Genomic DNA, 25,681 nt, shown 5'->3' on the forward strand with positions numbered 1-25,681 from the left:
GCTGCGTTGATCTAACCGCTTGGAAAGTCTGTAACGAAGCCCGGGCCATGATGAATACCCTACTCTACCCACTAAAGGGTTGGGGGACATAGAAACGTTGCGGAAAACCGCCCTGTTTCACCACCAGGCGTCCGAGGCCGTGAACACGCGATCGTCTACACGTCCTCCAACGTTGGGGGGACCATTCCCTGGCCTCATTCATTCCTTTCGAGGGCAGGTGCTTGTAGCAGGCCTGGGCTGGGGCTGGGGCACGTGAAATAAGACCCCAAGAAGGTAATCGGACGCTGGTTATCTCCCTCAGATTACGTGTTTTCGCCTGCCTGTTCGTGTCATGGATTTGTAGTATCTTTCTCGTTGCGTGACTAGTTTTTATTTGAAGGGATACAACCCGATATGACGACCAACCGTAGAATCTTTGAAAATTGGCGCTGAGCCTCGTCCGCGGGAAGCAGGGTTTGTTTAACAGTCACTTGCCTCGAAGAAGGACTCTGTGAAACTGGTCTTGTCTAAGTCATCTCGGTTGTTGTGGCTTAGGCTGGCTGAGCCGATGAACCCCTTGTCATTGAGTGTTTACTTGGGAAGCGGGGCGTAGGTTAACTTCTAAGATTATACGGTATAGATGCAAAGTGTGCTCTGTTCGATGGTCATGGGTGCACGTACTGTCATGTGGTAAACACAGCGGCCTTGCTGAGACTAGTGAGCCATAAACATCAACATTATTGAAACATCGATGCGCCGCGCTGACCTACTGTTCGGGTCATTCGTTGGCACCACGCCTTCAGCGTTGTCGGGGATAGCGGATGAGTCGCGCGATGCCTCCGGCGCGAGGGCGACTCACCAGCACCAGAGATGAAACGTGGAGCCTAGAAGCCACAGGTGCCAGTAGAGACGGGCAAATAACTCAAGTTTCAGAGCAGCCGCCTATACTCGACATGGCAGTGGCATAAACTGCGAGTGAGCATTGCCCTCGCGCGATTCGTTCCCTTCGCTCCCCATGACACGATCTGATTACAACACACAAGACAGCAAGCGAGCGATGCATAGACAACGTATGCATCCCCATTCATCCCTCCCAGCTGCAGCCAGCTGCAGCCAGCAGGGGAAAAGATCGGAGAGGGGTTCATGGTGCCACAGGCGACAGATCGACCGCCGAGGACTTGCATCGTCAAGATTGTGTAGGTGGCTGGCTGGCTAGCAAGATGCTCCCGACCGTGAGTAATGACACAACAGCGACGCACTCCCCAGCAGGCAACCGTACTGCCGATCAGCGCGGTTTCATGGTTAGACTGGTCGTGGTAGACGCAAGTCCTTGCCGAGTATAATCAAGGCAGAGCCGAGGCTCAGCTCCTAGTAGACTTTCCAGACGTCATCATCACGCAGCGCCGCTATCACCACGCATTGTCGAGCTGCCCTGCTTGCCCGAAACTCGCAGAGGCATATGCACGCGTGCTCCGATGCTGTCTCTGCCGTTAAATAGTCATAGTGTCGGTTTCGCGGATCTGTGGCGTCGGTTTTCTGGTGGCGCCCTCACCGGAGCAACCCCTCCGACAACGATGACGGGGGGCCGCTCCCGAGACCCGGGCCGGATGCACCAGCAGGGCGGGCGATGGAGGGCGAACGACAACGACGTGCTCCGGGTCGGGAGAGCAGACCATCGTTGAGCCGCACTACGCACGCCACGGTAGTGGCCGCGGGAGGTCTGACTTTGGGGCCAAGGTGACGCACGTGGGTGTCATGCGGGCGGGTGAGGACGTATGACATCACGCGGCGGGCAAGACTCAGGAACCAGCCGGTCGCCACAGGACAGGACGCTGGCGGTTGACGATGTCGCCCTGGGGGAGGGCGGCAGGGACAGTGGGCTAAGCCAACGCGGCGCGCGCATCGAGATGACATGCCCGCCGCGTTTCAGGGCAGGCGATCTAGCCAAGGTGACGAGCTGCGATGGCAGGCCGCCTACGTAGGGAAGAGGTGAGCAAAACGGGCGCAGTATTGACAGAGACGGAACGCACGCCGATCCTGCTACCCAGATGGCGGCGGAGGGAGGCCCTCAAGTGGCCCCTCGGAAAAGCGACAGCGGCGGGCGCATCACGGCGCCGGAGTCTGAAGATGTTTGCAAGAGCCGCAATCCAAACACACAATATTCAGCAGTGAAGCCGACACGTGGAATTCGTGCGATTGACTCGCCCGGTCCCTACGTCCCTGTGGCTGGTGGACAAGCAAACGAGGTCTGCCGTCCCGGGAAGTGAGCTCCGTCCGTTTCCAACGAGGCGCAGTGGGCCGCGGTGGACTTGCCTGAGAATGACTCCAGTCGCAGCGGAGGAGGAGGGCCTGGATCGGTCGACGGGCCAGGGGGGCCAGCCCAGGCCCGTCCGCCCGCCCCGTACCTAGTAGGTCGCGCCACGCCACGCCAGCCAGGCGGCAATGACGGGAGCCCTGGACGCTGTAATTTGTTACTTACCTCAGGTATCGCGGGGGGAGCCCCGGAGAGCGGCAATGCATCCCACTGCAGGCAATATGCACATTCCAGCACCGCCTCCCTACGCTGCACATCGCACGGTTCACCTTTTCGCACATGCCGTCCTGGTGAACAAGAGACTCGCTCACCATCGTGTGGCGTCGGACTGGCCGGACAAGACGGGTGCCCTGTTGGCCGGTCGTTCCAAGTTGGGTTCGACTAGCTCCATGCAGAAAGGGTCTCGAACCTCAGCTGCCGCTGCGGCGCAATGTGAATGGACCAGCGGTACTGTCGTATTGTCGCAGTAGTAGTATTCGGGCAATGTTTGACAGACGGAGGAACGGGGCCGCACGTGCAATGGCAGGTCCTGGCAGATAACCGAGCTTTGCCTGCGAAGTCGGCGGTGCGCTTGACAGACTCGCACAAAGAGCACAACAGGCGGTGGGTACTAAGCAAGCCAGATAGCAGTAGCATCGCGAGCAGGGCCGGCCGCATTCAGGTGGCATTACGGACCAGCAGGCATGAGCCCTGCCATCATCACGTCGCCGCGCAGCCTCTGTGCTCCTGCCGGTATCCGCCTGGAGAACGGCGTCAGGCAGTGATTGGACCACCCGCGCGCGCTGAGAGGGGGGCGGCGCAGGGCTAAGCGGCGGGGGAGGGATGCTCTGGGTGGCCTTCCTGCCATGACGTAGCCAGGCGCGTCATACTTGCAGGGCACACCTGACGCTTTGATTTAGTCGCTGTTGGTGGTGGTACGTAGTGGTAGATGCTTGACGCAAATTCCGCCCTCTGGACCCCCGAAAAAGAAGTAGCCCCGCGACGCATGCGTCGGCACGCCGTCGACGCTGCGCGAGCCAGGCACAGGCACAGGAAGGGCATGGGACGAGACGACATATTGTATGATGGAGGACGCGTGCCTTGTTGCCTGCCAACACACGAGGGCATATTCGGGAGGGAAGAGAGTCCACGCCAAACCTTGTTCTCGTTGCCCCGGAGGCTGGCGGCGCTGTTCAATGCGGGCGGGGGGGAACGGCGGGTCGTAGGTGTGTGTGTGCGCCGGGGAGCGGAATAGCAGCGGGCTGAGGAATCTTGATGGTCGGGCGGTGCTCGACAGGCCGCGGCGATGATGTGATGTGCTCGCAAACATGAATATGTGAATGACAAGTACTAGGTGAACGAACGAACGAATGAATGATGATGATGCCCGGCAACCCTGCCCACCCACGCGGAGACTGATCATCGCCTCCCGCCCATGTCGCTCTCTCTTGTCGCCGCCCCATGACTGACTTCATCGCAGCGCAAGGCCCCCCCACCACCCACCGTCATAGCCCAGGAGTGCCTGCCTGGCTTGCCTGGATGCCCTCCATCTCTGTCCCGTCCCGTCCTCTACGCTCCCCCCAGCCTGGAGGGCGGCATGGCGGCTGTAATGGGTAGTAAGGTAGGTCAGCCCAGGTTGGTTTCTAAGCACCCGCCACGAGCTGGGAGAACCGCCCGCCTGCCCTGCATGTACCTGTATGCACGTACGTAGGCCCCCCCAAGGCAGGTTAATAATTCAGGTCAAAGGTGCTGTGCGGTGCCAATGTTCGCGCCCGCACGCCGCAACCAAGTTCGTTCCCATGGAATATCGCTGAGCCACCCGTCACCACCTGCCTGCCCGCCCAGCCGTCTTGCGTCACCAAAAATCCTCGCCCAGCTACGTAGGCGCTACTACTACTCCTCTCTCGCCCTCCCCCAAAACCACCTGTCGTCCGCATCACCAGAAACTCGTCCACTTTTGCTCTTCGCCCACCATCAGCTTCCCGCATCCCCCGCCGCCATCTCAAATTATCCCGTTTGTCTGCAGACAGTGCAGAGACAAAGATTGGCCCGCCCGCCCGTCCTTCAGTTGCGACATTGTGCGTCGACCGAGCCTGCCGCCCGCTGCGTACCACCCATTAAACCCCGCATCCTGCCCTCCTCGCTCTCCGACCGGCCCTCCGTCATTCTATCCCACCCCTCCTGGCCTGCCTGCCTGCCTGTCTGCCTGCCTCTTTTTTTTTTCTACACGGTCCGTCCGCCTGCATCGTGCAATTTTTCCGCGACGGTGCGTTTCGGCTAGACGACGGACACGACTGCTCAACTCGACTCGACTCGACTCGACTCGACTCGACTCGGCTCGGCTCGACTCCCGTCTCGATTTCCTTACTCCGTGCACCGGCACGCACGAACCACGCCGGCTGCGCTTTTCGACCGTGCTGCGACACCGACTCCAATTCCGGCCGGCCACTTTCCGCCCTCGACATTTCTCCCCTTCTCTCCCCCGCCGTCTTCCAAGAGGAGCAGAGCAGTCGCGCCGCCGCCGCCGACCCAGCCGCCCGCCATGTCGACCATACAGCAGCTCAAGAACTTTATTCGCCATGGTATGTTGTCTCGCCGCCTGCTTGTCTGCCTGCCTGCTGGATCGCCCACCCACCTGCCTGCCAGGTTCCCCGGCCTCTGACCTCATCCTTGCTTCTGAACCCCAAATGACGGCATGATCCTGGGGGCCACGCCACCTTGTCTCGGACAATGCTAATACGTCGGCTCCTTCTCTCTTTCTCTCTAGGTAAACAAGCCCGCGTCGCCAACATCAACGAGGAACCCCCGCGCAAAGAGGACGCCCCGCAAGCACCGCATCCCGTCCAGGACAGGAACATGCACGCCTCGGAGCCCGCATACGGCCATGCGCAGCAGCCGCAGGAGCCGCTCGACGCTTACTCGCAAGGCCCCGGCGATGCCCACAACCGCGCCGTGCAGGCCGGCTTCGCCGCCGCCCACCACGTCGAGCACGCTCAACCCGCCGCTGCCGCCGCCAATGCGACCAAGACGAAGCGCGTCGATGAGGCCGAGCTGAAGCAGCTCGTCGCCGAAGAAAATGCAAGCAGAGCAAAGTTCCCTCGGTATCCTGGCCTCGAGCGCTGGGAGCTGATCGAGAAGATGGGCGACGGCGCCTTCAGCAACGTCTACCGAGCCCGCGACCTGCAAGGCGGATTTGGCGAAGTTGCCATCAAGGTCGTGCGCAAGTACGAGATGAACAGCATGCAGGTGAGTGTGTGCTGGGCTTCTTGGCACCCTGTTTCTGTCCTGTCTGCCCCGCCTCGCTCTCTTTTTTCTGCAGTGCTTGCTTGCTTCGTCTCCCTTTGCCCGCGCCTCCTCCTTGCTTGACGCTTTACCACGGAGACTCATCTCATCCCTGAAATAGGGAAACAAGCATTTACATCCGGACTTCAAGAAGATTCCGAAAGCAGCAGAGGTGCGAGAAAACATTTTCCTATTGTCACCATCTTTACGCTCGATCTTTGTTTGTATTTCGCGTCTTGTACTTGGGCGGGCGGCATTGACACTTCTGTTCACGGCAATGTGAGACTAACAATGCTTGACAGCGTTCCAACATCCTCAAAGAGGTCCAGATTATGCGACAACTGGATCACCCGAACATCGTCAAGCTCGTCGAGTTCTCCGAGTCGAAGCAATATTACTACATAGTGCTTGAGCTCGCCCCCGGCGGCGAACTGTTCCATCAGATCGTCCGTCTGACATATTTTAGCGAAGAGCTGTCACGGCATGTCATTGTCAAGGTGGCCAAGGCTCTGGAGTACCTGCATGAGGAAAAGGGCGTCGTTCATCGGTGCGTTATGTCGCTGCGTGTCCCCGCCTTTTGAATCAGCCGAACTGACCCTCGTAGCGATATCAAACCTGAAAACATTCTCTTCAACCCGATACCGTTTGTCCCGTCCAAGGTGCCGAAACCCAAGCAGCCGGGCGACGAGGACAAGGTCGACGAGGGCGAGTTCGTCCTCGGCCAAGGCGCCGGCGGTATTGGCGAAATTAAGATTGCCGACTTTGGCCTGTCCAAGATTGTGTGGGAAACGCAGACTATGACCCCATGCGGTACGGTCGGATACACGGCACCCGAAATCGTCAAGGATGAGCGGTATTCTAAGTCTGTCGACATGTGGGCGCTGGGCTGCGTCCTGTACACTTTGTTATGCGGCTTCCCTCCCTTCTACGACGAGAGCATCGAAGTCCTCACGGAAAAGGTGGCCAAGGGGCAGTACACCTTTTTGTCTCCGTGGTGGGACGACATCTCCCAATCGGCCAAGGACCTCATCACGCATCTGTTGTGCGTCGACCCAGACAAGCGGTACACCATCAGGGAGTTTCTTGCCCACCCTTGGATCCGCGCGAGTGGACCCACGCCTCGCGACGAGAAGAAGAAATCCGACATCCTTCGGGCTTTCGACCAGAGCAAGTTTGAGGAACCGGGCAAGCGCTACGATTTCCGATCACCAGCCGCCGTCAACCTGCGCGAGGTCTTCGATGTCAGCTACGCGGTCCACCGGCAAGAAGAGGAGGTCAAGAGGCGACAACAGGTGGGCGCCCGGGCTGGCGGCGCTCAGCCGCTTGCCGGCCTCGATGAGGAGGAAGAAGACGAGGATCGCATGCAGGTCGACCAGGACGGCGCTCATAAGCCCAACGCGGCGACTCAGGCGCTGGAGCAGAGCATGCGTAAGGCCAATCTGCGAGACCAGGAGCAGGCCCGAGGACGCGAGCAGGTCCGCGCCAACGAAAAGGGCTACGGTCAACACTCGGCTACGGTGACGGCTGCGGCGCGTCAGCAGGTGAGGGACCGCAACCGACAAAAGGGGCCGTTCGAGCTGAATCTCGACAACGCGACGCTCCTAGGCAAGCGGGGCAAGAAGGTGCCCGCGATGGGTGCATAGAAGCCTACCCATTCCAGAGGCGGCGGACTTGCCAGGTCGACCACGCAGGTCAGCCGCGGTGGTGGCGGCGGCGGCGGCGGCGGCGGCTGGCTAACGGCGTTGCGCCCACATGGAACATCCTGTCGGTGTTTGACGTGGCCTTCCAGCGGATGATACCCATGCGAGTAGGTGACAGGGGATCGCGCTCATTGGGGGTCGAGGAGCAGTGGGCTCCTGGCGGCCTGTGACAGGAGGAGGAGTCGAGAACGGGACCTGGCGCTCGGAGTTACTTGGCAACGCGGAACATTGCATTGACGTTTTGAGGAAGTGGTCAATCGAGGTTACGAGGTTAATCCGGAGCCACAATCATGGACGAGACGGACGGTTCGAATCGTGTGTAGTAGCGGTTGTGCATTGCGTCAGCACCGGGCACATATATTGTATGGAGTTTTGGGCACCTCATGCCGGCACCTTTGTTTGCCAGCGACAGTTATATGAAATGAAATTTTGAACCAAAGTTTGGTGGCATATGCGCCACGGTGACTTTGGTAGACATACAGGTTGTTGACGTTAAGAACTGATGCGCACCGCAATATCGCTGTGAATTTACTGTGCTGTGCTACTACCTACCTTGCTGTGCTTTAAAGACAATAAAAATGACATCGTCTAGATTACGCTACGCGCACACAAACAATTCCCATGAACCAACAAACAAACGCATCGTGCAGAGTCTACATCCTCCTGTGCCATTTCCTGGAATCAAAACTTTCCTCGTCCCCGTCACTTGTCGACGACGACGACGACGACCCAGACGACGACGACGACGAATCGTCCATGCTGGTCGTGCTCCCGCTCGTTGTGCCGCTCCCATCCGTGCCATGCGCTACCACAGGAGACGAAGACGACGACACGCGCTTCCTCCCGGTGGTGGCCTCGGCCTTAACGCTAGGCCAGGCGCGGCTGCGGCGGACGGAGCCCAGCTCGGTGAGGGGGATGACGCACCCGGGGGATGGCGGGATGGTGGTCCGTGGCGGTGCTGCGGCGGGGTGCAGACGTGTCGTCTCCGTCGTCATTGCCGTTGAGGTCGTCGACGGTGGGTTTACTTGTGACTGCGCTGGGGCGATTGCGAACAGGAGAGTGTGAAAGAGAGAATGGGAAGGGGGGTTGGGGGGAGGGGGCGGCGGTGGGCTCCGGGCGTAGGCGCTCGTTCCCTGCTGTCGCTGGGAGGGGAGGCGTGCCAGCGCGGCGAGGTCGAAGTGGACGCGCCTGTTGGCGGGCTTGGTGCCTGGGGGGGAAGGTTTGCACGCGGGAGGAGGCTGAGTGTCCTCCTGCGGGGAGATGATGATGGGCTTGAGAGGCTGGGTTGGGAGAGTGTCGACATTCTCGACAGGCAGCACAGTAACATTGAGATCTTCTCCTTCTCCCTGTCGGGGGGTGACGGGCGACGGCGGCGACGGTGCAAAGGGTCGCTGCCTGGGGAGGGCATCCAGGGCACGCAACCGTGTCTTGAGCTCGTGGATCTCGCCCATGAAGACGAAGCGGCCTACCGCGCGGAGAAAGTGGCCAACGTGGACGAGTCGTAGTGGCGGACGAGATGCCCGCGCTTCACCCTGCTGGCGCGTGGCGGCGGCGGCGGCGGCGCCCTTGAGCGAGCCGCCCGCGTTGACGACGCTGCCGCTGCCGCTGTGGTTGTGGTCGCGGCGCGGCTGCTTTCTTCGCCGCCACCGGCCAAAACGCGACTTCGGGGCGTGCGTCGTAGCTGTCGTTGCCGTCTTCCCCCCACGTTGCTGCTGCTGGTGGTGGCTGCTGTCCGGGGCGCGATGCGACTTTCCCGTCTTGTCGGCGTGCTTTCGCTGGCGCTGCTGCTGATGACCTACGGCGAGGTCAGCGTATACGAATCGTCTTGCGGCCGGCCTGCAACGGTGGCCACGGCGAGGGAAGAAGCGGCGTCGGCGGCGGTGGCGGCTTTGCTGCCCTGGTGATCGTACCTTGCTCTCGCCGGCGTCGCCCGAAGACGGTTCGCATGTCCCCTCGACGAGGCTCGCGCGGACGCGCACCGGCGGCAGCTCCAGGCCCGGTATGCGCGAGAGGTTCAGCCCGGCCCTGTATATCAGGTCGACCGAGTAGACGTGCGACGCCGTAAAGGGCTGGAGGAAGCGCACGCTCGCAAACGTCGGCGCTGTCTCCGCCGTCAGCGCCTGCCGCCCGTCCTTGGGCCGCAGCTGGGCCATCTTGCGCAGCAGCCAGAAGACGTCCCTCGCGTGGACCACGATGCCGCGGCAGTCGTCCCCTGCCAGGGCGCGGATGTAGTCGCCCGCCACCGCGTCCGCCACGGACGGCAGCGTGAGCACGCGCGCGCCGTTGGTCTTGGGCGCCGAGATGGCGCGCAGCGTGGTGAAGAGCCCCTCGTCGGCGTGCACGCGGACGGCACGGGGCACGCCGTCGGCGGCCGTGGGCACGCAGAATGCGGTAGCACCGCCGCCGTCTTCTCGGCCAGGCCACCGGTCGCAGAGGGCGAGGCCCTTGGCGACGGCCCAGCGCAGCATCGGCGCGAGCGAGTCGGGCAGGCACACGAGGGAGATGTGCGAGGGACGCTGCAGCGGGGTGTCGCCGTACCACATCATGGCGGAGTGGCCGCACACGGCGTACGGCATGTGCGGGAAGAGCTGTCCGATGGTGGCGATGACTTCGCGGACCTGCGCGCGCGTCATGGGTGTGGAGGAGCCGGGGATGCGGCGCAGGAGCGGCGAGGAAGACGACGAGACCGACGTGGTGCGGGATGGACGGGTGTTGCCATGATGCACCGAGGAAGATGGCGAGTCTCCCGTCTTCATAGACGGGTTAGTGAGGGCGTTGACGTTATGTGGCGAAAGACCAGAGCTCGCCCTCGTAGACTGTCTGCTCATAGAGGCCTGAGATCCCGTCGTTGATTCAACGTGCCGCGTGCTTGTTGAGCGCTGCCTGGTGAGCGGGTTCTCCATCGTGGTCTCGCCCTGCGTCTTCGTCGCCTGCCTCCCAGGCGTCCACGCGCCACCCTCTTCCGATCCCTGCGTCGTCGGCCGTCTGTTGTCACCACACGAAGAAGGTTGCGCGCCGCCATGTTGCGACGAGGACGGCTCAGCACGGGACTGAGAACGCTGTTGATGCTTGTCTGTCCTATTCAATTCGCTGCGCGGCACCGATCCCAAGTCGTTAGCATTCATAGCAAGTTGCATGAAAGCAGCAGGGGAGGGCACCGGGCTGGCAGCCCTCTGTCTCGTACGCCCCCTCGTCGGGATACCGTCATCGTCGGTAACGTGCCGGTCCCTACGGGGTCCATCACGGCGCTGGCAGGATCGCAGAATAGATCGCAACCCCATGATTGCAATATCCTCAGTCAAGCGGAACTCTTCCCCTCGCAGTGTTCTCCAAAGAAATGGCTTCCGGGATGGACCTGTGTTTGATTCAGCGTAATTCTTCGACACAGCCAAAGGAAACGAGATTACCTATAAAGGCCTTGGGCAATGCCGCAGACGGTGATGATTGCGACCAGAGAGAGAAGGATGGCCGTGTCTACACGAGTAAGGAGGAAGGGAAAAGCGACCAATAATCGGAGATGAGCCTAGACTTTTTAAATGGTGACGACAGATCCATCGACTGCAAATGTCCACGGTGAAGACGAAGCGGTTCCGCGGGCGTTCGCTGTGGTCGTTGTTCGCGAAGCCGTCCGCAACAAAGGACAGCACACAGCCGACTTGTCCTGCACATGTTTGAGCACACACACGCGACCGCCCACCCAGTGAATGGCCCAACGCAGCTTGATGCCTCGTCTAATCGTCTTGTCCCGCCCACCGCTAACGCCTAGTAGTCGTACAGTGCAAGTGCAAGGCCCGAACCCAGGGGAATAACGCGCTCGCCATCCTTACAAATCTTCTTCCACCTCCATCCGCTCGCCGTTGGCGTGCCCTGCATCTTTCTTTGGCATCGTCGCCTCCTTGTCAATCATCTGCCGCGACACCGAGACAATGTTGTCCTCGATAAGCTCCTGGCCAACGTCCTCCAAGTGCTTCTTGGGGTCCAGCTTGCCAACATATCTGGTCTTGAGCTGGTCCTTGGTCAGCTCCGTCTCTTCCTTGACGCGCTTCTCGTAGCCGTCGGCTAGCGCCACCAGCCTCTGTAGCCGCTCCTTGTTCTTCTCGCCCTCTGTCCGGAAGTCGTCCATCTGCAAGGCCTCGGTCCACACGTGCTTGTGCAGGTTCATCAGCATGTTCTCTTCGAGCGCCGTCTTGCGGTAGTTGATGCCTATCGAATAGTAGTGTCGGTTCAGGCCGTGGATGAGGGCCTGGATCGAGGGCTTGTTCAGATGTCCCAGGTTGCTTGTGCTCTGTCGAGGCTCCTGCCCCATCATAAGGAGCTGAGGGTTGATTAGACGGAATGCGTCGATGACAACCTTGCCCTTGACAGACTGGATGGGGTCAACGACGACGGCCACGGCGCGAGGGTTCAGCTGCTCAAACGACTGTTGGGTGTTGATATCAACCGAAGAGAGCCAGCAGCCGAAGCCTGGATGCGAGTGGTACCAGCCCACGACGGACTCGGGCCTATGGACGGTTAGCTCTACCATCACCGCAAGTAAAGGCTGCGTCTGCTCACCTTCCCGTCTGCCGCAGCATGTCCATCATCTTGGTCTGGAAGACGGGGTCAACGGCCTCAACACTGACGCCCGTGCCGCTTTGGGGCATGGCAAAGACATCCATGACCTTGACGGTGAAGTCATCGACAAACTCGCCCAGCATCAGACCCATGACCTCCATGGGCACACCAGCACGGCCGTGTCGAAGCATTTTTAGCAGGGCCAGGGACGAGATGTATACGGTCTCGGAGTTGTCGATGAGATTTGTGTTATCCTGCGAGGTGAATCAGCACGTTTGTACTGCAGCATCACGGCAGTCCAGACGGGAGAAGCTTACCGTGCCCGGTGCAGCGCCTCCAAGGCCCATGCCGCCGCCGCCCAGCAGGTTCCTGAAGCGCTCCATTGTGGTGTGACTGTGGTATGCAGTGGTTGATACGGTGTTGCGGGACGAGGATTGTGGGAAGGCAATGGGATCCGCGACGTGTTGTGGAAGGGTTGAGGCGATGTGGTGATGGAATCGGTGACGGATGGAGCTTGCGGCGAGGCGAGTCGACTGACGCCAGTCCCGGCAGCCTGCTGTGGTTGAGCATGGCGCCTTGAGCTGCTGGTGCTGCAAAGCTGCGCTGAGTAATGTCACGTGTGGGCCTACTGCTCCCTGCAGCTCGCTGCCCGAGATAGGAGGGACGTGGCCAGCCAGCGCAGCCTCGCCTGCATGGAGTGGGGCCGAGTTGCAGTGCTTTGGCTGCGCTGGGCGCCTCAATGGCTGCCGAGCAATGGATGAGCGGGCGAACAATGGCGCCAATAGGCGCTCCCACTGCACCCTCGCGCAGTCGTCCTGCCAGCCTCGCCGCCCCAACTTTATTCCGCCGCCAGCGAGCCGCGTCGTGCCGTTCTCTCGCCCTTCTTCATCACCATCTCGCGCCGCGGCCGCACTCTCACTCTGCGACAACATCGGCACGCTATGCGACGCGCTCTTTGAGCCTTCGTTTGGAACATCTTTCGACAAGCATCCTAACACTCCTCGCCACTACCACCACACCTTGCGCCGAAGCGAGGCCGACTCCCGATCTGCGTTCCTCGAAATTGCAGCCAAAGCCATGGGCGAAGGCGATTCCAACATGGCCAGCCTGGGCTCCGTCGCCCTCAATGGCTCCTCGCCCAAGAAGGTCGCATACTTTTACGACTCCGACATTGGCAACTACGCCTACGTCACGGGCCACCCCATGAAGCCTCACCGCATTCGCCTGGCGCACAGCCTGATCATGCAGTACAACCTCTACCAGAAGATGGAGATTTACGTGAGCGCTCCCCCCGACTGCGCGTACCTCTCTGCCATGTATTGACCTATCCAGCGCGCGAAACCTGCCACTCGTGGCGAGATGACGCAGTTCCACACGGACGACTACATCGATTTTCTCCAAAAGGTCACCCCAGACAACATGGACAGCTACATGCGCGAGCAGGGCAAGTACAACGTGGGCGACGACTGTCCCGTGTTCGACGGCCTCTTCGAGTTTTGCGGCATCAGCGCCGGCGGCAGCATGGAAGGCGCCGCTCGCCTGAACCGTCAAAAGTGCGACATTGCCGTCAACTGGGCTGGTGGACTCCATCACGCTAAGAAGTGCGAGGCCAGCGGCTTCTGCTACGTCAATGGTAATTCACCTTCAACTGCGCGCGACAGGAAAAACGAACGAGGCGCAGGCTAACTTTGTCCCAGACATTGTCCTCGGTATCCTCGAACTGCTTCGCTTCATGAAGCGCGTTCTCTACATCGACATCGATGTGCACCACGGCGATGGCGTCGAGGAAGCCTTTTACACGACCGATCGCGTCATGACCGTCTCGTTCCACAAGTACGGCGAGTATTTCCCTGGAACTGGCGAACTTAGGGACATTGGCATTGGCCAGGGCAAGCACTACGCGGTCAATTTCCCTCTCCGCGACGGCATCACGGACGAGTCCTACAAGTCAATATTCGAGCCCGTCATCGAGAACGTCATGAAGTACTATCAGCCCGAGGCGGTTGTTCTTCAGTGCGGAGGCGACAGTCTGTCTGGAGACCGATTGGGATGCTTCAACCTGAGCATGGACGGGCACGCCAACTGCGTCAACTATGTCAAGAGCTTCGGCCTGCCCACTCTCGTCCTTGGTGGCGGCGGCTATACTATGAGGAATGTCGCCCGCACCTGGGCCTACGAGACTGGAGTCCTCGTCGGTCAAGACATGGAGCGTACTCTGCCATATAACGAATACTATGAGGTATGGCCCGTGCCTATATGTCCTTTGACAAAAGCTGACCATGCTCCAGTACTACGCCCCCGACTTTGAGCTGAATGTCAGGTCGTCAAACATGGAAAATTCGAACAGCAGGGAGTACCTCGAGAAGATCACGGCAGCCGTCATCGACAACCTCCGCCAGACTGGCCCGGCACCGTCGGTGCAGATGCAGGATGTCCCTCGCAAGCCGTTTGGCGGTATGACGGACGAAGAGGAAGCCGAGCTCGATGATCTCGACGAGGATGAGAACAAAGACGTTCGAATGACGGAACACCGTTGGGACAAGAACGTCACAAATGATGCCGAATTCGAGGCGAGCGATGACGAAGACATGGCCAGCGCCAACGGCGCGACGCGTCGGAATGGCAACAAGCGCACCTTCACTGACTTCCGTAAGGGAGAAGCCGATGTCGAGGGCGAGACCACCACTCCCCGAAGCCGCAAGGATGGGGACGCCGACAAGGAGCCGTCGGAGGAAGAGGTCCACGACGTCAACGACGACACAATTGAAGATGTCGGCGCCACCGAGGAATCTGAAAAGACGGAAACCGTTCAGGCAGAGGCGCCCAAAGAGCCGGAAAAGCAAAACGTTGACGATGATGGCGACGTGGGCATGACAGACTCCGCCCCCGCCGACGAGACAGCCGTCAAGAAGGAAGAGGTTGAGCCCGAGCCGGCACCAGAAGCTGAAGCGGCTGATAAACCCGCCGAGGAGAAGCGCGATGAGTCAGAGGCACCGAAGGGGGAGACCCGAGCAACGGCTGAGCCAGAGAGCACTGAGGAGAAGAAGGCCGCCGAGCCGGTCAAGGAGGCTGAGCCCGAGAAATGCGCTGACAAGGACACTGCCAAAGAGGACGAGGCTCCGGCTGCCGAGCCCATGGAAGTTGACCAAGACAAGGAGGAGCCCAAGAAGCCCAGCGAGGGGCCCGCTGATAGCGCGACGAGCTAGTCGCCGCCTACGAACATCGACCTGGCATGGTCTCGTTTGACTGGCCTTGGCAGCCTCCGTTCGGATGCGCAATGCTTTTCTTGTACTCTAGAAGCTGAGGCGTGGCCGAAGCGGCGTTTAGGCGTATATGGCATAGCGAGTGATATCAGGGGCGGATACCGTCGCGGTTTGGGGAGGACAGGTGTATTTCTGGCTCATGATTTCTCTTTTGACTAGGTACCTGAAGCACGGTGCACGTCTTTTGTAATATGCCTCGGGACTTCAGTCTGTGCATTCGTCACTCGGGACAGTTACAAATGTTTAGCAAACGCGCCCTGACAATTCGTTAGGTTGGGCGAGCGACTCTGCGAGGCTGGCAGGGGGACGGATCCCTCCCAGCGCAGGACCCCGCTGTGGTGCTAGCGCCACCTGCAAGGCTGTAATAAACTCCAACCTAAGTTTGGAGCAGACGGCGGGGGAGCCAAAATTTATCGATGAGCAACACTCGTCACCAACCTCGACAACGGACGTTCCAGCCTGGATCCTCAATCCTAATTTCGGCAGCGTCCTGTCAATTTTCTTCATGTAGTCATTGTTCAAGTCGATCATCTGGCGACTCGCCTACGGAGCACCGCGCGCAACCCTACCGTCCTTAAGACCTCCACCAATCGCCCGGGCCTCATTCGTTTCGTCAGAGTCACTACATCTTCGCGCCCGCAAACGTCGTCTCCCTCTTCGAGCCACCCCCACACTCTCTGTCTCTCTCTGCGCAAGTAGCAGCAGCAGCAAGCGCGGCACCTTTGCGCTCCCCCCGCGCCCGCGATGCCGACGCCAGTCTCGGCGGCGGGCACGCCCGGCGGCGGCGGCGGCGGCGATGCCGAGTCGGCGAAGCTGGCCGTGTGGAAGGAGGCGCTATACGACCGCTGCAGGGAGTCCGGGACAGACCTCTTCTCGCAGGACGACCTGCTCCGGCTCGATGTCATTCCCAACCGCGACCTGATGCTGCTCGCGCGCGTGGTGCAGTCGCTCAGCGATGACAAGCTCTTCATCACCATGCGCGAGGCCTCGGGCCAGGTGCTGTGGAAGTGGCGCGATGCGCAAGAGGCGCACAAGTACGTCCTGGCTACATTCTCTCCTTTTTCTCCTCTTTCTCTTCTTTTAGTGGAGGCGGGGGGGGGGCGAAACCATTCGCTGTTGGTGATCGTAGGCAACACCACAGTTGAGCTAATAGGCGGCTTTTGCGTCCCACAGGTACAAGCAATGCTCGACGGACGAACAGGTCATGGTGTACTCGCTCATCGACGACTCGGGCGGCGACGGCATCTGGTCGCAGACGCTGCAGAAGCGGCTCAACATGCACGACTCGGTGCTCAAGAATGCGCTCAAGCAGCTGCAGGCCAAGGGCCTCATCGCGCCCTTCAAGAACGTCGAGCACCCCAACAAGAAGATGTTCATCAAGGCCTCCATCCGGCCCTCGGACCGCGCTACGGGCGGGCCCTGGTACACGGACCAGAACCTCGACGAGGCCTTCATCGAGGAGCTGCAGCGCGTCGTCTTTGACTTTGTGAAGCGCCAGAGCGGCTACCTGAGCACTCACCACCACCACGGCTCTTCTGCTTCTTCTGCCTCCGCCGCCGCCGCCGGTGCCGGTGCCCGGACACAGGTCCCGAAAAAGGGCGTCCTGAAAGGCAGTGCCTCCGCCGCCGCCGAACGGGGCAAGAAGCGCAGCGCACAGGAAATAAGCGGCGGCCCGTCCGGCACCGCGACGGCCGCGACGCCCACGCCCAAGACGCCCCGCGTCTCGTCGAGCAGCAGCCGGCGCGAGCCCGCCCTGCTGCCCCTCCCCGCGGGCTACACGGGCTACCCGACGGTGCGGGACATTGCCCGCCTCCTCTCCAGCAGCGGCATCACCAACAACACCATCCTGTCCGAGGACGACGTCAAGAAGCTCGTCGACGTGCTCGTCTGGGACAACCTCGTCGAGCCCGTCAAGGTCGCCGGCAAGCTAGGCTACCGCGTCGCCCGCGTCGCCAAGCAGTCCACCGAGAGCTGGGCCGGCCGTGAGGACCCCACGGGCCGCGACGGCGGGCCCGAGCCCTACGTCAGCCCCTTCACCGAGGCGCCCTGCGGTCGGTGCCCCGTCTTCGAGCTCTGCGAGGAGGGCGGCCCCGTCAGCGCGAGTAACTGCGAGTATTTTAAGCGCTGGCTGGGAACGGACTAAAAGGCGGACACGGTTAGGAGAGGGTCTTTCAGGGCTTAAGTCCAAGGACTATCATTGACTTGAGGCGAGTATTGCTGGTGGCGCGCTGTCGGGACAAAACTTGCATGGTCGGAGTTGGGCGGCATGGAATTTACGGATTTTCAAGGCATTGGCGTGGAGCTAGACAAGGTACCAGCATCGCAGTACATACAGTATTGCCGTCATTCGGGGCTTGCCGACATTGTACTGCTACGAGACACGATCAAAATAATTTGGAACAACAAGTGGCTTCAGAAGTCAACTTTTATTGCGGCGTCAGGTGTGTCAAGGTGACTACCAAGCCCTCGTACGAAAGCTCAGTGTGTTGCCGTCTTCGCGTGCCTCCATTGACCAAGGGGTCCCCGATACAGAGATGCTACACAGCCTACAGCTGACCAGACTTGACAATGGTGGGCGGCTGCTTGTACTTAACAGTGCCGCTGGCGGAGCCAGTAGCCTCAAGAGCCTTGACCACGTCCAAAGACTGCTGATCAGCGACCTCGCCAAAGACGACGTGGCGGCCGTCGAGCCACGAGGTCACGACGGTGGTGATGAAGAACTGGGAGCCGTTGCTATTGCCGGGTCTTAGCCGAGACGTCTTGTGGGGGGGCGGAGGCACATGCGCAGACTTACGTGTTGGGACCAGCGTTGGCCATGGACAGCAGGCCAGGCTTGGTGTGCTTCCGGGTGAAGTTCTCATCGGCAAACTTCTCGCCGTAGATGGACTTGCCGCCGGTGCCCTACAGCATGTCAGCGTATTTTCTCAGACGAAATTGAGGGTGGCGGAGGGAACGTACGTTGCCGCGGGTGAAGTCACCGCCCTGGAGCATGAACTCGGGGATGATGCGGTGGAACTTGGAGCCGGCGTAGCCGAAGCCCTTCTCGCCGGTGCAGAGAGCACGGAAGTTCTCAGTGGTCTTGGGGACAACGTCGTCGTAGAGTTCAAAGTTGATGCGGCCAGACTGGGCTGTAATCCCAATTGCGTCAGCTTCATGTCATGGCGCGTGGCGCAGTAACATGCCGGGTAGGGGCGGTGCAAGCAAAGCGTGAGGGGATTGGTAGCCGTATCCAGCGTTGGCCGGACAGCTTCAACAAGCTCGCGGCGGAGTAGCCAGGTCGGCAATTGAGGCCTCTCTCAAGCTTGCGGTGATGAAACAGAGATGTTGCCCGGTCGGCGCAAGGTACTTACCCTTGACGGTAGTAGTCGGCTTGCCGCCCTGCATGACGGGGCCCTCCCACTCAATATCGAAGTAACTGTTGACATTGATTAGCTTCTTGACATTGGTAGCCGAGAACAAGATGATGGCGGTACTTACACCTTGTTGCCCATGATTGCGGTTGTGGCTGAGAAAAATCGAGAGGCTCGGAAAGGGTTGGAAGAAGATGCAAGTTGTGGAAGAGAGAAGGATCTCGGGACGGGGGAGCAGAGGTTATAGCGGGGTAGGAGGGGTCGAAGAAGCGTTGATCTCATTTTGAAGGGCAGCTGGAGGGGTAACAGGTTAGTGGGAGGATGCAAGCCAATTAGGACGCGCGAAGGCGAGAAACGGTGGGGTGGCGAGGGAGACGGCAGCCAGTCACGTGGAATTGCAGTGCTGACTTGGAGACTCCAGGAGCTTCCAGGGCGCTTTGACACGACCAGCCACCCGCAGCGCAGGGAGAGCTTCCATTGCTGCAGCTCTCCTGCAGCCCCCGCGGCACCGCACGGGCGAGAGACGAAGGCCCCCGGAGCTCGCGAGCCACATCTCAGCATCGCAGCAGCTCGGCAGTCTGCGAGGAACCCCCCATGGATGGGCGTTGGGCCGGTTCCCGACAGCGAGCGCTCTGACGCAAGCTGAGAGCCGGTCGACCCGTCGTCAGGCTGCGTTGCTGGGCCGCCGCCGAGCTGTAGGACCAGAACAGTGGGGTCGCGGCTGGTTGTCAGGAGTTCCCGATGGCCAACCAGCGCACCCGGCCGTCTGCCCGTGTCCAGAGAGGCTGGCGTGGCCGGGTCCCCACGAAACGGATGACGCTCCTAGTAATGCGGCCGGTCTGGGTTGACGCCGCCGACGTGTCGGCCGACAAATTGCGCGACTTTCCGGGCTGATCGATGTCTGTCTGTCTGTCTGTTGTCTGTTGTGTGGCACTGGGACTTTCCCTTATTGCGGCCGATCTCGAGGCAGTCCCGTCCGAACCGACGTGTCTGGGAGGGAAGCAGCACGCGCTCTTGCGCATGCAGCAAGGGGCATGTGACGGCTGCAAAGGAAATTCACCCACCTGGATATTACAATTGATACAAGAGTGACGAGGTATGAATACAAGAGCCCGATGAATCGCAGTCACAAGTTGCTTGTTGCTGTGCTGTGCTGTGCTGTGCTGGCAGTCGACGAAAGGGAAAAGTTGGCCGTCGGTGCTCAACACAGGGGGCTAGTCGCGGCCCGCGCAGTCTGGGAGTCGGCCTGAGACTTCAGGTACCAAAGCCGAAGCCACCACTCTCAGCAGTCACCGCAGGTAGGTTGGCTCAATGGCTTTCCAGGGTCGAAAAGGTTGCATTCTCCAAGCAGGAAACCGCAGAAATCTACTTTACATCATGCCGGCCATCTCAGCATGTTCATTCACAGCCAATTGAGAATTGATGCTGGCTCTGCGCGGTGCTTTGTCTCCTACCCGTCTGGGCGTCCATCCATGAGCTTCATGGCCGTCACGTGATGCGTCCCCTGACCCCACGCTGGACCCAGTTGGGCAACTGGCGCCGCTCGACGGCCCGAAAGTCCAGCTGTCCATCGCGACGAGCGTCACTATCTGCCTACGGGACACGCATCACTGGACCACGCACGCATCAGCGGCCGCGGCTCATATTCACCCCATTGATCCTTGGACCCCGGTGCTCGCGCTTGGTTTGCCAACATGGATCTAAACGATTTGAAGAACACGGTCTCGAACCTGACCTTGTACGACCTCAAGGCCGGGTTCCGGAAGGCCCAGAATGGTTCGTGAGGCGTCACCAGCCAAGCGTCTCCAATGCTAACAGGGCGCGCTCAGCCGTAATGAACTACACCGAGATGGAGTCCAAGGCATGTCCTTTTGTCGCAGCGGTGCGGGATGCTGGCTAACTCAATCGCAGGTGCGGGAGGCGACCAACAATGAGCCCTGGGGAGCCTCGTCGACATTGATGCAGGAGATTGCAAACGGCACATTCAATTAGTGCGATGGACCGTTCCTGACCCTTCTCAATCCAGCGCTAACTTAGACAGCCAAACGCTCAACGAAATCATGCCTATGATCTATCGACGATTCACGGAGAAGTCGGCCGAGGAATGGCGGCAGATCTACAAGGCCCTACAGCTCCTTGAGTTCCTCATCAAGCACGGCTCTGAGCGTGTCATCGACGATGCCAGGGGCCACATTACATTGCTCAAGATGCTCCGGCAATTCCACTTTATCGACCAGAACGGCAAGGACCAAGGCATCAATGTTCGGAACCGAGCCAAGGAACTCGCGGAGCTCCTGAGCGACGTGGAGCGGATCCGGTCCGAGCGCAAAAAGGCACGCGCGACGAAGAACAAGTACACAGGCGTCGAGGGAGGCATGTCGTTCGGCGGAGGCTTTTCGGGCGGCAGCAGCAGCGGCCGCTTCGGTGGCTTCGGGAACGAATCATCTGGCTACGGCGGGAGCAACGCCGATTATGGTGGTTATTCCGGTGGAGTTTATGGCGACGGCGGCGGCTTCGGTGGCCAGGCCAGCGATTTCCGGGACACCGGCGGCAGGTCAGACAGGTTTGAAGAATACGACGAGTTCGACGAGGGCGAGAGGCCCGCGGCTTCGTCGAGGCCCAAGAGGACGACGGAGCGCGCAGGCGTCAAGAAGACCACCGGGGAGGTGGCGAAGAAGAAGGAGCCAGAGGTCGATCTGTTTTCCTTCGACGAACCATCGCAGAGCTCCTCCGCCGCTGCCCCCACACCGTCCAACGGCTCACGCCCGGCCGGCGTTGCCGGGCCAAGCGGCGGTGGCACTACGAACGACGACGACGAATTCGATGACTTTCAAGAAGCTACGCCGGTCACGCAACCGGTGGCGCCGTCGGGCGGTTACGCCCAGCCGCTTTCGCCCCCTCTCACCTCAACGGCGACCTCTTCCACACAGTTTGCCGCACCGCAGCCACTCTCGGCTCCTCAGAAGGCGGACCTCAGCCAAATGGTCAGCACGTCGTCCATCTCGCCGGCGCCGAGCGGCGGCGTCAATTACTCCGCCTTTGCGTCGCCGCCGGCGCAGTCACAGGCTCCCAAACCGTCCGGGTTTCAGTCCACAGGGCCCAACTACTTTGGCACGGTGTCGTCCCAGCCCACGGCTCAGGCGAGTGGGAGCATGTCTAGCATGTCTCCCATGGCGGCTTCCAGCGGCCCGACCACCATGGCCAACATGAAGCCCGTCACCAGCCCGGGCGGTAAGCCGGCCGCGGCGGGTGGGGATGCGTTTGGCGCGCTCTGGGGCAAGGCCAGCGGTGGAATCAAGAAGACGGCAACTCCTACGGGCGGGGCGTCCATGGGCCAGCTGGCCAAGGAGAAGAGCGCGGCCGGCATCTGGGGGGCTCCAGCGTCCGCGCCCTCGCAACCCGCGGCAGGCCGCCCTGCACCAAGTGGTGGCTCAGCGTCTGACGACCTGCTCGGATGAGGGGCCGGAAAGGGTGTTATTGGCATGAGGATGGACCAGATGGCAGGCTGTGGGGTTGGCGGGACCTGATGCGACCTGTGGTGGGCGAGGCGGAGCAGCAGTGTGATGTTTGGGGAGCATGCGTCTGCGATTGGGCCTTAGATAGGCGTAAAGGCGCACAAATTGAATTGGCATGTCATGTCCCTTGGTTGCGGATGGCATTGGTGCTGGTGGTCACTTTGATACCGCCATTGATGATGCTGCCGAAGCTTGCAAGCGAGCAAGCCTGCCTGCCTGGGCCGCGAGGTAAGCGCGAGGCAAGCGACATGCATAGTCTGAGACGGGCCTGGCATACGGCGCCGGACCTGTGAGCCTTTCATCTGGCCATTTGGCGGCCACGGCTAACAAGGATGGCCAGCCTCCAGGAACACGGCAGCGGTGGCATGCTTCCAGACCCAATCACGTGGAATTGGAGGCTCAAGACTCTATGGCCGAGTCCCACCGGGACCTCTTCCCCGCTGGCGGGCGCATCGGCACTGCGTACAGGTAAGTGTACCTTACATGTACAGTACCTAGTAGTTCGTAGGCGCTTAGTTGCGACGATGACCTTTTCCATATGCCGGGCGGCTCCCATCCAGTAGGCGGGTAGTACGTTGTGTCACTAAGCGCCGGACCCAATGGCGGCGCGCCGCACCGCCCCTGTGGCGAGGACGCATCGCGGCAGCGGGCAACGACGTGCACTTTGGTACACGGGCGATGGCCGCCTGTGGTTGGCTGGGCTGCTCCCGCCCTTGGCGGCTGCCCACACGGGCGGCAAAGTGTCAGAGACTCAGGGCGGGACTGCCACTGCGACGTCGAGGGCGAATCCTCCCATTCCTCACACCAACCATGGAGCTGCTGGCCAAGGCAGCAAGTAGCACAGAGCAAGTCTCTTTTTACACTCTACATGGGTACTTCTTGTTTTCTTCTTATCCTCTTTGGCGCAGCAGGGGTGGCCGGGTGAGGTGGGCTGTTGGTCGTACTACAGGTTGCTGCGGCGGCTCTCAACCTGCCTGCTGAAGAACAAAACAAGGCTGGGTTAGGGTAGGGCAGGGGATCTATGGGATGTTGAATGCTTGTTCTAGTCTTCCGGGTTGGTGCTGAACATCTGAAACAGGGACTTGGGCGTGCCCCATTCGATGGATGGATGAGCGTGCTCGCGGCCGCTTTTGAGGCTGCTTGATGATGCTGTATTTGGAAACGAGATGCACTCACTCCATGGAGAAGGTGGTGGGCCGTGGGTTTGGGACGGCCGCGTGAAGGCCGGCGACGAGTCTCTGTCTACTTCTGTATAAAGGTGGGGGATCGTCGCGCTGTCGATGAGTTTGCCTTCTCTCAGCAAGCAAGCAACCTGCCAAACAACCACTCGTCCTACCTGTCTCTTTCTTTGTCTCTTTTTTCCTAGTGTCTGCACTCTTCTTGGGTTCTGCTTCGGGGTCTCGTCATTTCCATCTTTTTACACGGTGCTTCTGTCGGAGACTCACTCTCTGTCTGTGTCTCGCCATCTTTCTCTACATCTTTCTCTACATCTTTCTCTTTCGTCTATTACACGACGAGGCGTCTCTGCTGCAGTCAACCCATCCTCTCTCTCTCTCTCTTTGCGCGCCAGTCCCGCCCGGCCTGAGGTCCGGACACCTTGAACGCTCATCAGTCTTTCTCTCTCACACTCACTCTCACTCTCTCGACCGTCTCGCGGGTCGGGCTCTCGTATCAGACAAGATTCCGACTCCCACTTGGCCGTCGGCTATCCTGCCGTTCCACGCCAAGCACTTTCCGCTTCGCACCGCGCGCTGCTCCTCGCGGCCTCGCCTCTCGCTCGTCACCCCATCCTTCGCGACAACCATCACCACCTGCACGTCCGCCAACATGGGTGCTCCTCCCGCTCTCGGTGCCTTGGGCCTGACTTTTACGGCCATGCGGGGCATGCAGGCCATTGCTCTCATCACCATCATCGGCCTGACGTCCAACTTCATCTCGGAAATGGTGGCGGCCAGTTACGAGGCGCCCTCTGCCCTCGTCGGCACGCTCGTCGTGGTAAGTTTTGGATCTTGCCTGACCCTAGCCCATGTGTCCCCCTGAGGGAGCGAAGGGGTAGGGGGGGCTCTGGAAACACACACAAGAGGGGAGTGGCTGACAGATGATGACGCAGTCCTGCCTGGCCGCCGTCTACACGGTCATTACCTACATTCTCTACTGGGACTCGATGCTCCCGCTCCTCATCTCGACCGGCGCCGACGGGCTGTGCCTCGTCGCCGTCATCGTCGTGGCCTGCGTCGTGGGCAAGCCCGTCAGCTACCTCTCGTGCCCCGCCCTGCCGGACAAGGGCAACACCGCCAACTTCATCCACTCCCTCTTCCTCAACCTCGCGCGCAAGGACTACTTCGAGTGGGTCGACCCGGACAAGGCGTCGTGCTTCGAGATCAAGGCCGTCTGGGGCCTGAGCATCTGCCTCTGCATCCTGTACTTTGTCTCGGCCGTCACGTCGGCCTGCCTGTGGAAACGCATCAAGGGCGGCAGCGCCGCCTCGCGGGCCGAGCCTCCCAAGGACTTTGAATGAGGGTGCGGCCGTGGGGAGCCCGCGGGGGGGTTATCGTGGCCTGCGACGGTGCCGGCGGCGGCGCGCGGGGGGGTGGACTCGGGGGCGACGAGACCACCACCAGCGCGCCGTCCTCCTCCCGCCGTGCTCAAAAAGGCTCGCAGCCTGGGCACCGTGGCGCTGGGACCGTCTTCGGAGAAGCATCGCATGCAACCCGCGTACGAGAGCGACTCTGCCTCATCGCTATCGGACGAGGTGAGCATGAACATTGCCTCCTACCCGGCCCCCAGCGACCCGTCGTACCCACGGTTCCCGCCCCCGCCACCCACGGCGTCGGTGCGTGATGATGTGGCGAGCGAGCCTCCGCCGCGCGCTCGTCCCCTCGAGGCGTTGCCTCCGGTGGTGGTGGCCCCGTCGGTGCTTCTTCCGCCGCCGGTGCCGAGCCCCGGGCCAGACAGTCCGCGGGCTGGGGCCGCCGCCGCGGGCAAGTCGAAGCGAAAGACGATATTGGAGCGGATCGAAGGATGGTGGGATCTGGGGTTGCTCGAAAAGAGGCAAACGCTGTTCGGCGGTGGCAACAAGTTGTCAGCACCGCGATGAAATTTGTCTGTTGCTGTTTATGATTTGGGTCTTGGGACATATGGTTTTGGGGTTTTCGGACATAATGCATATCGTATCTAGATTGGACTCTTCGAATGTTTTGTTTACTACCGTTAGTTTCTGGGGCTCGGTATAATGGGTTGGGTTACGGTCATGGCTGGGTCATCTAAAAGCGAAAAAAACACTTTAGGGACATTCAATTGATTTCGTTCATGCCGATGCGAGTCTATACTCTTACTTGTGAGCTGCGTTTAGGCCCAGAAGCTGGTTGTACATCCTGTTTCCTGTTTGCTTAGCCACTCCGTGCATGGATATACTGCAAACGCGGGGGCCAGAATCACCAGGGCATCCATCCACGCGACCCTGGCTTTGAACAATCGCAGCGATCGAACGCACCCCCAGCAGCGAACACCAATTTGGAAACTAGAAATTGTCATCACATCTTCGTAAGGAAACGTATCTACGATGATACTGGCAACCTGGTTGTGAGAGAAAAGAGAAATGTACGCTATAGGGTAACCCAGTCGACTGGTCATTCTTGACGCCTGGGACGTCCGTATGCAACGCAAAGACGTTACACGGGATCATCCCCGCCCGCACCCGATGAAGTGTCGGGGGCCAAATCAGCGGCAAAGATATATAACCTGC

General features: G+C 60.4%; 9 protein-coding genes across 10 annotated transcripts; 6 read left to right on the forward strand and 3 right to left on the reverse strand.

Annotated features, from left to right (window-relative positions):
• Positions 1–3,717: 3,717 nt before the first annotated feature.
• Positions 3,718–7,746, forward strand: srk1 (MAPK-activated protein kinase Srk1). Its single transcript, XM_047990790.1, has 5 exons — positions 3,718–4,854; positions 5,040–5,518; positions 5,676–5,726; positions 5,857–6,101; positions 6,159–7,746. The coding sequence occupies exons 1-5, from the start codon at positions 4,815–4,817 to the stop codon at positions 7,195–7,197; spliced, it is 1,854 nt and encodes a 617-aa protein (XP_047846799.1). The 5' UTR covers positions 3,718–4,814; the 3' UTR covers positions 7,198–7,746.
• Positions 7,747–8,292: 546 nt separating this feature from the next.
• JDV02_009149 (uncharacterized protein) lies at positions 8,293–10,685 on the reverse strand. The gene is made up of 3 exons (XM_047990791.1): positions 10,662–10,685; positions 9,165–10,609; positions 8,293–9,049 (listed from the first exon to the last, which is right to left on the reverse strand). The coding sequence occupies exons 2-3, from the start codon at positions 10,533–10,535 to the stop codon at positions 8,720–8,722; spliced, it is 1,701 nt and encodes a 566-aa protein (XP_047846800.1). The 5' UTR covers positions 10,536–10,609; positions 10,662–10,685; the 3' UTR covers positions 8,293–8,719.
• On the reverse strand, positions 10,670–12,326 carry RPN11 (multicatalytic endopeptidase). The gene is made up of 3 exons (XM_047990792.1): positions 12,126–12,326; positions 11,809–12,062; positions 10,670–11,756 (listed from the first exon to the last, which is right to left on the reverse strand). Exons 1-3 carry the CDS (start codon positions 12,189–12,191, stop codon positions 11,078–11,080), a joined length of 999 nt encoding a protein of 332 aa, XP_047846801.1. The 5' UTR covers positions 12,192–12,326; the 3' UTR covers positions 10,670–11,077.
• A 235-nt stretch (positions 12,327–12,561) lies between these two features.
• Positions 12,562–15,429, forward strand: RPD3 (Histone deacetylase; the record flags this gene model as incomplete). The annotated part of the gene is made up of 4 exons (XM_047990793.1): positions 12,562–13,086; positions 13,141–13,441; positions 13,506–14,047; positions 14,097–15,429. The coding sequence occupies 4 exons, from the start codon at positions 12,562–12,564 to the stop codon at positions 15,012–15,014; spliced, it is 2,286 nt and encodes a 761-aa protein (XP_047846802.1). The 3' UTR covers positions 15,015–15,429.
• A 7-nt stretch (positions 15,430–15,436) lies between these two features.
• Positions 15,437–17,506, forward strand: RPC34 (34-kDa subunit of RNA polymerase III (C)). 2 transcript variants are annotated; one of them, XM_047990794.1, is made up of 2 exons: positions 15,437–16,105; positions 16,245–17,506. In XM_047990794.1, exons 1-2 carry the CDS (start codon positions 15,816–15,818, stop codon positions 17,212–17,214), a joined length of 1,260 nt encoding a protein of 419 aa, XP_047846803.1. In that variant the 5' UTR covers positions 15,437–15,815; the 3' UTR covers positions 17,215–17,506. The 2 variants fall into 2 exon arrangements, with proteins under 2 accessions (XP_047846803.1, XP_047846804.1); XM_047990795.1 differs by having other exon boundaries at positions 15,437–17,506.
• Positions 17,389–19,635, reverse strand: CSR1_4 (Peptidylprolyl isomerase). The gene is made up of 6 exons (XM_047990796.1): positions 19,486–19,635; positions 18,549–18,715; positions 18,422–18,486; positions 18,030–18,199; positions 17,866–17,972; positions 17,389–17,804 (listed from the first exon to the last, which is right to left on the reverse strand). Exons 2-6 carry the CDS (start codon positions 18,701–18,703, stop codon positions 17,618–17,620), a joined length of 684 nt encoding a protein of 227 aa, XP_047846805.1. The 5' UTR covers positions 18,704–18,715; positions 19,486–19,635; the 3' UTR covers positions 17,389–17,617.
• On the forward strand, positions 19,544–22,085 carry ENT3 (Epsin-3, clathrin recruitment and traffic between the Golgi and endosome). Its single transcript, XM_047990797.1, has 4 exons — positions 19,544–20,197; positions 20,251–20,282; positions 20,333–20,412; positions 20,463–22,085. The coding sequence occupies exons 1-4, from the start codon at positions 20,116–20,118 to the stop codon at positions 21,877–21,879; spliced, it is 1,611 nt and encodes a 536-aa protein (XP_047846806.1). The 5' UTR covers positions 19,544–20,115; the 3' UTR covers positions 21,880–22,085.
• Positions 22,086–23,763: 1,678 nt separating this feature from the next.
• JDV02_009155 (uncharacterized protein) lies at positions 23,764–24,454 on the forward strand (the record flags this gene model as incomplete). The annotated part of the gene is made up of 2 exons (XM_047990798.1): positions 23,764–23,931; positions 24,047–24,454. 2 exons carry the CDS (start codon positions 23,764–23,766, stop codon positions 24,452–24,454), a joined length of 576 nt encoding a protein of 191 aa, XP_047846807.1.
• A 186-nt stretch (positions 24,455–24,640) lies between these two features.
• On the forward strand, positions 24,641–25,033 carry JDV02_009156 (uncharacterized protein; the record flags this gene model as incomplete). The annotated part of the gene is made up of 1 exon (XM_047990799.1): positions 24,641–25,033. The coding sequence occupies one exon, from the start codon at positions 24,641–24,643 to the stop codon at positions 25,031–25,033; it is 393 nt and encodes a 130-aa protein (XP_047846808.1).
• Between the last annotated feature and the right edge of the window lie 648 nt (positions 25,034–25,681).

This window comes from Purpureocillium takamizusanense, chromosome 9, assembly GCF_022605165.1.
Source record: "Purpureocillium takamizusanense chromosome 9, complete sequence".
Taxonomy (NCBI): domain Eukaryota; kingdom Fungi; phylum Ascomycota; class Sordariomycetes; order Hypocreales; family Ophiocordycipitaceae; genus Purpureocillium; species Purpureocillium takamizusanense.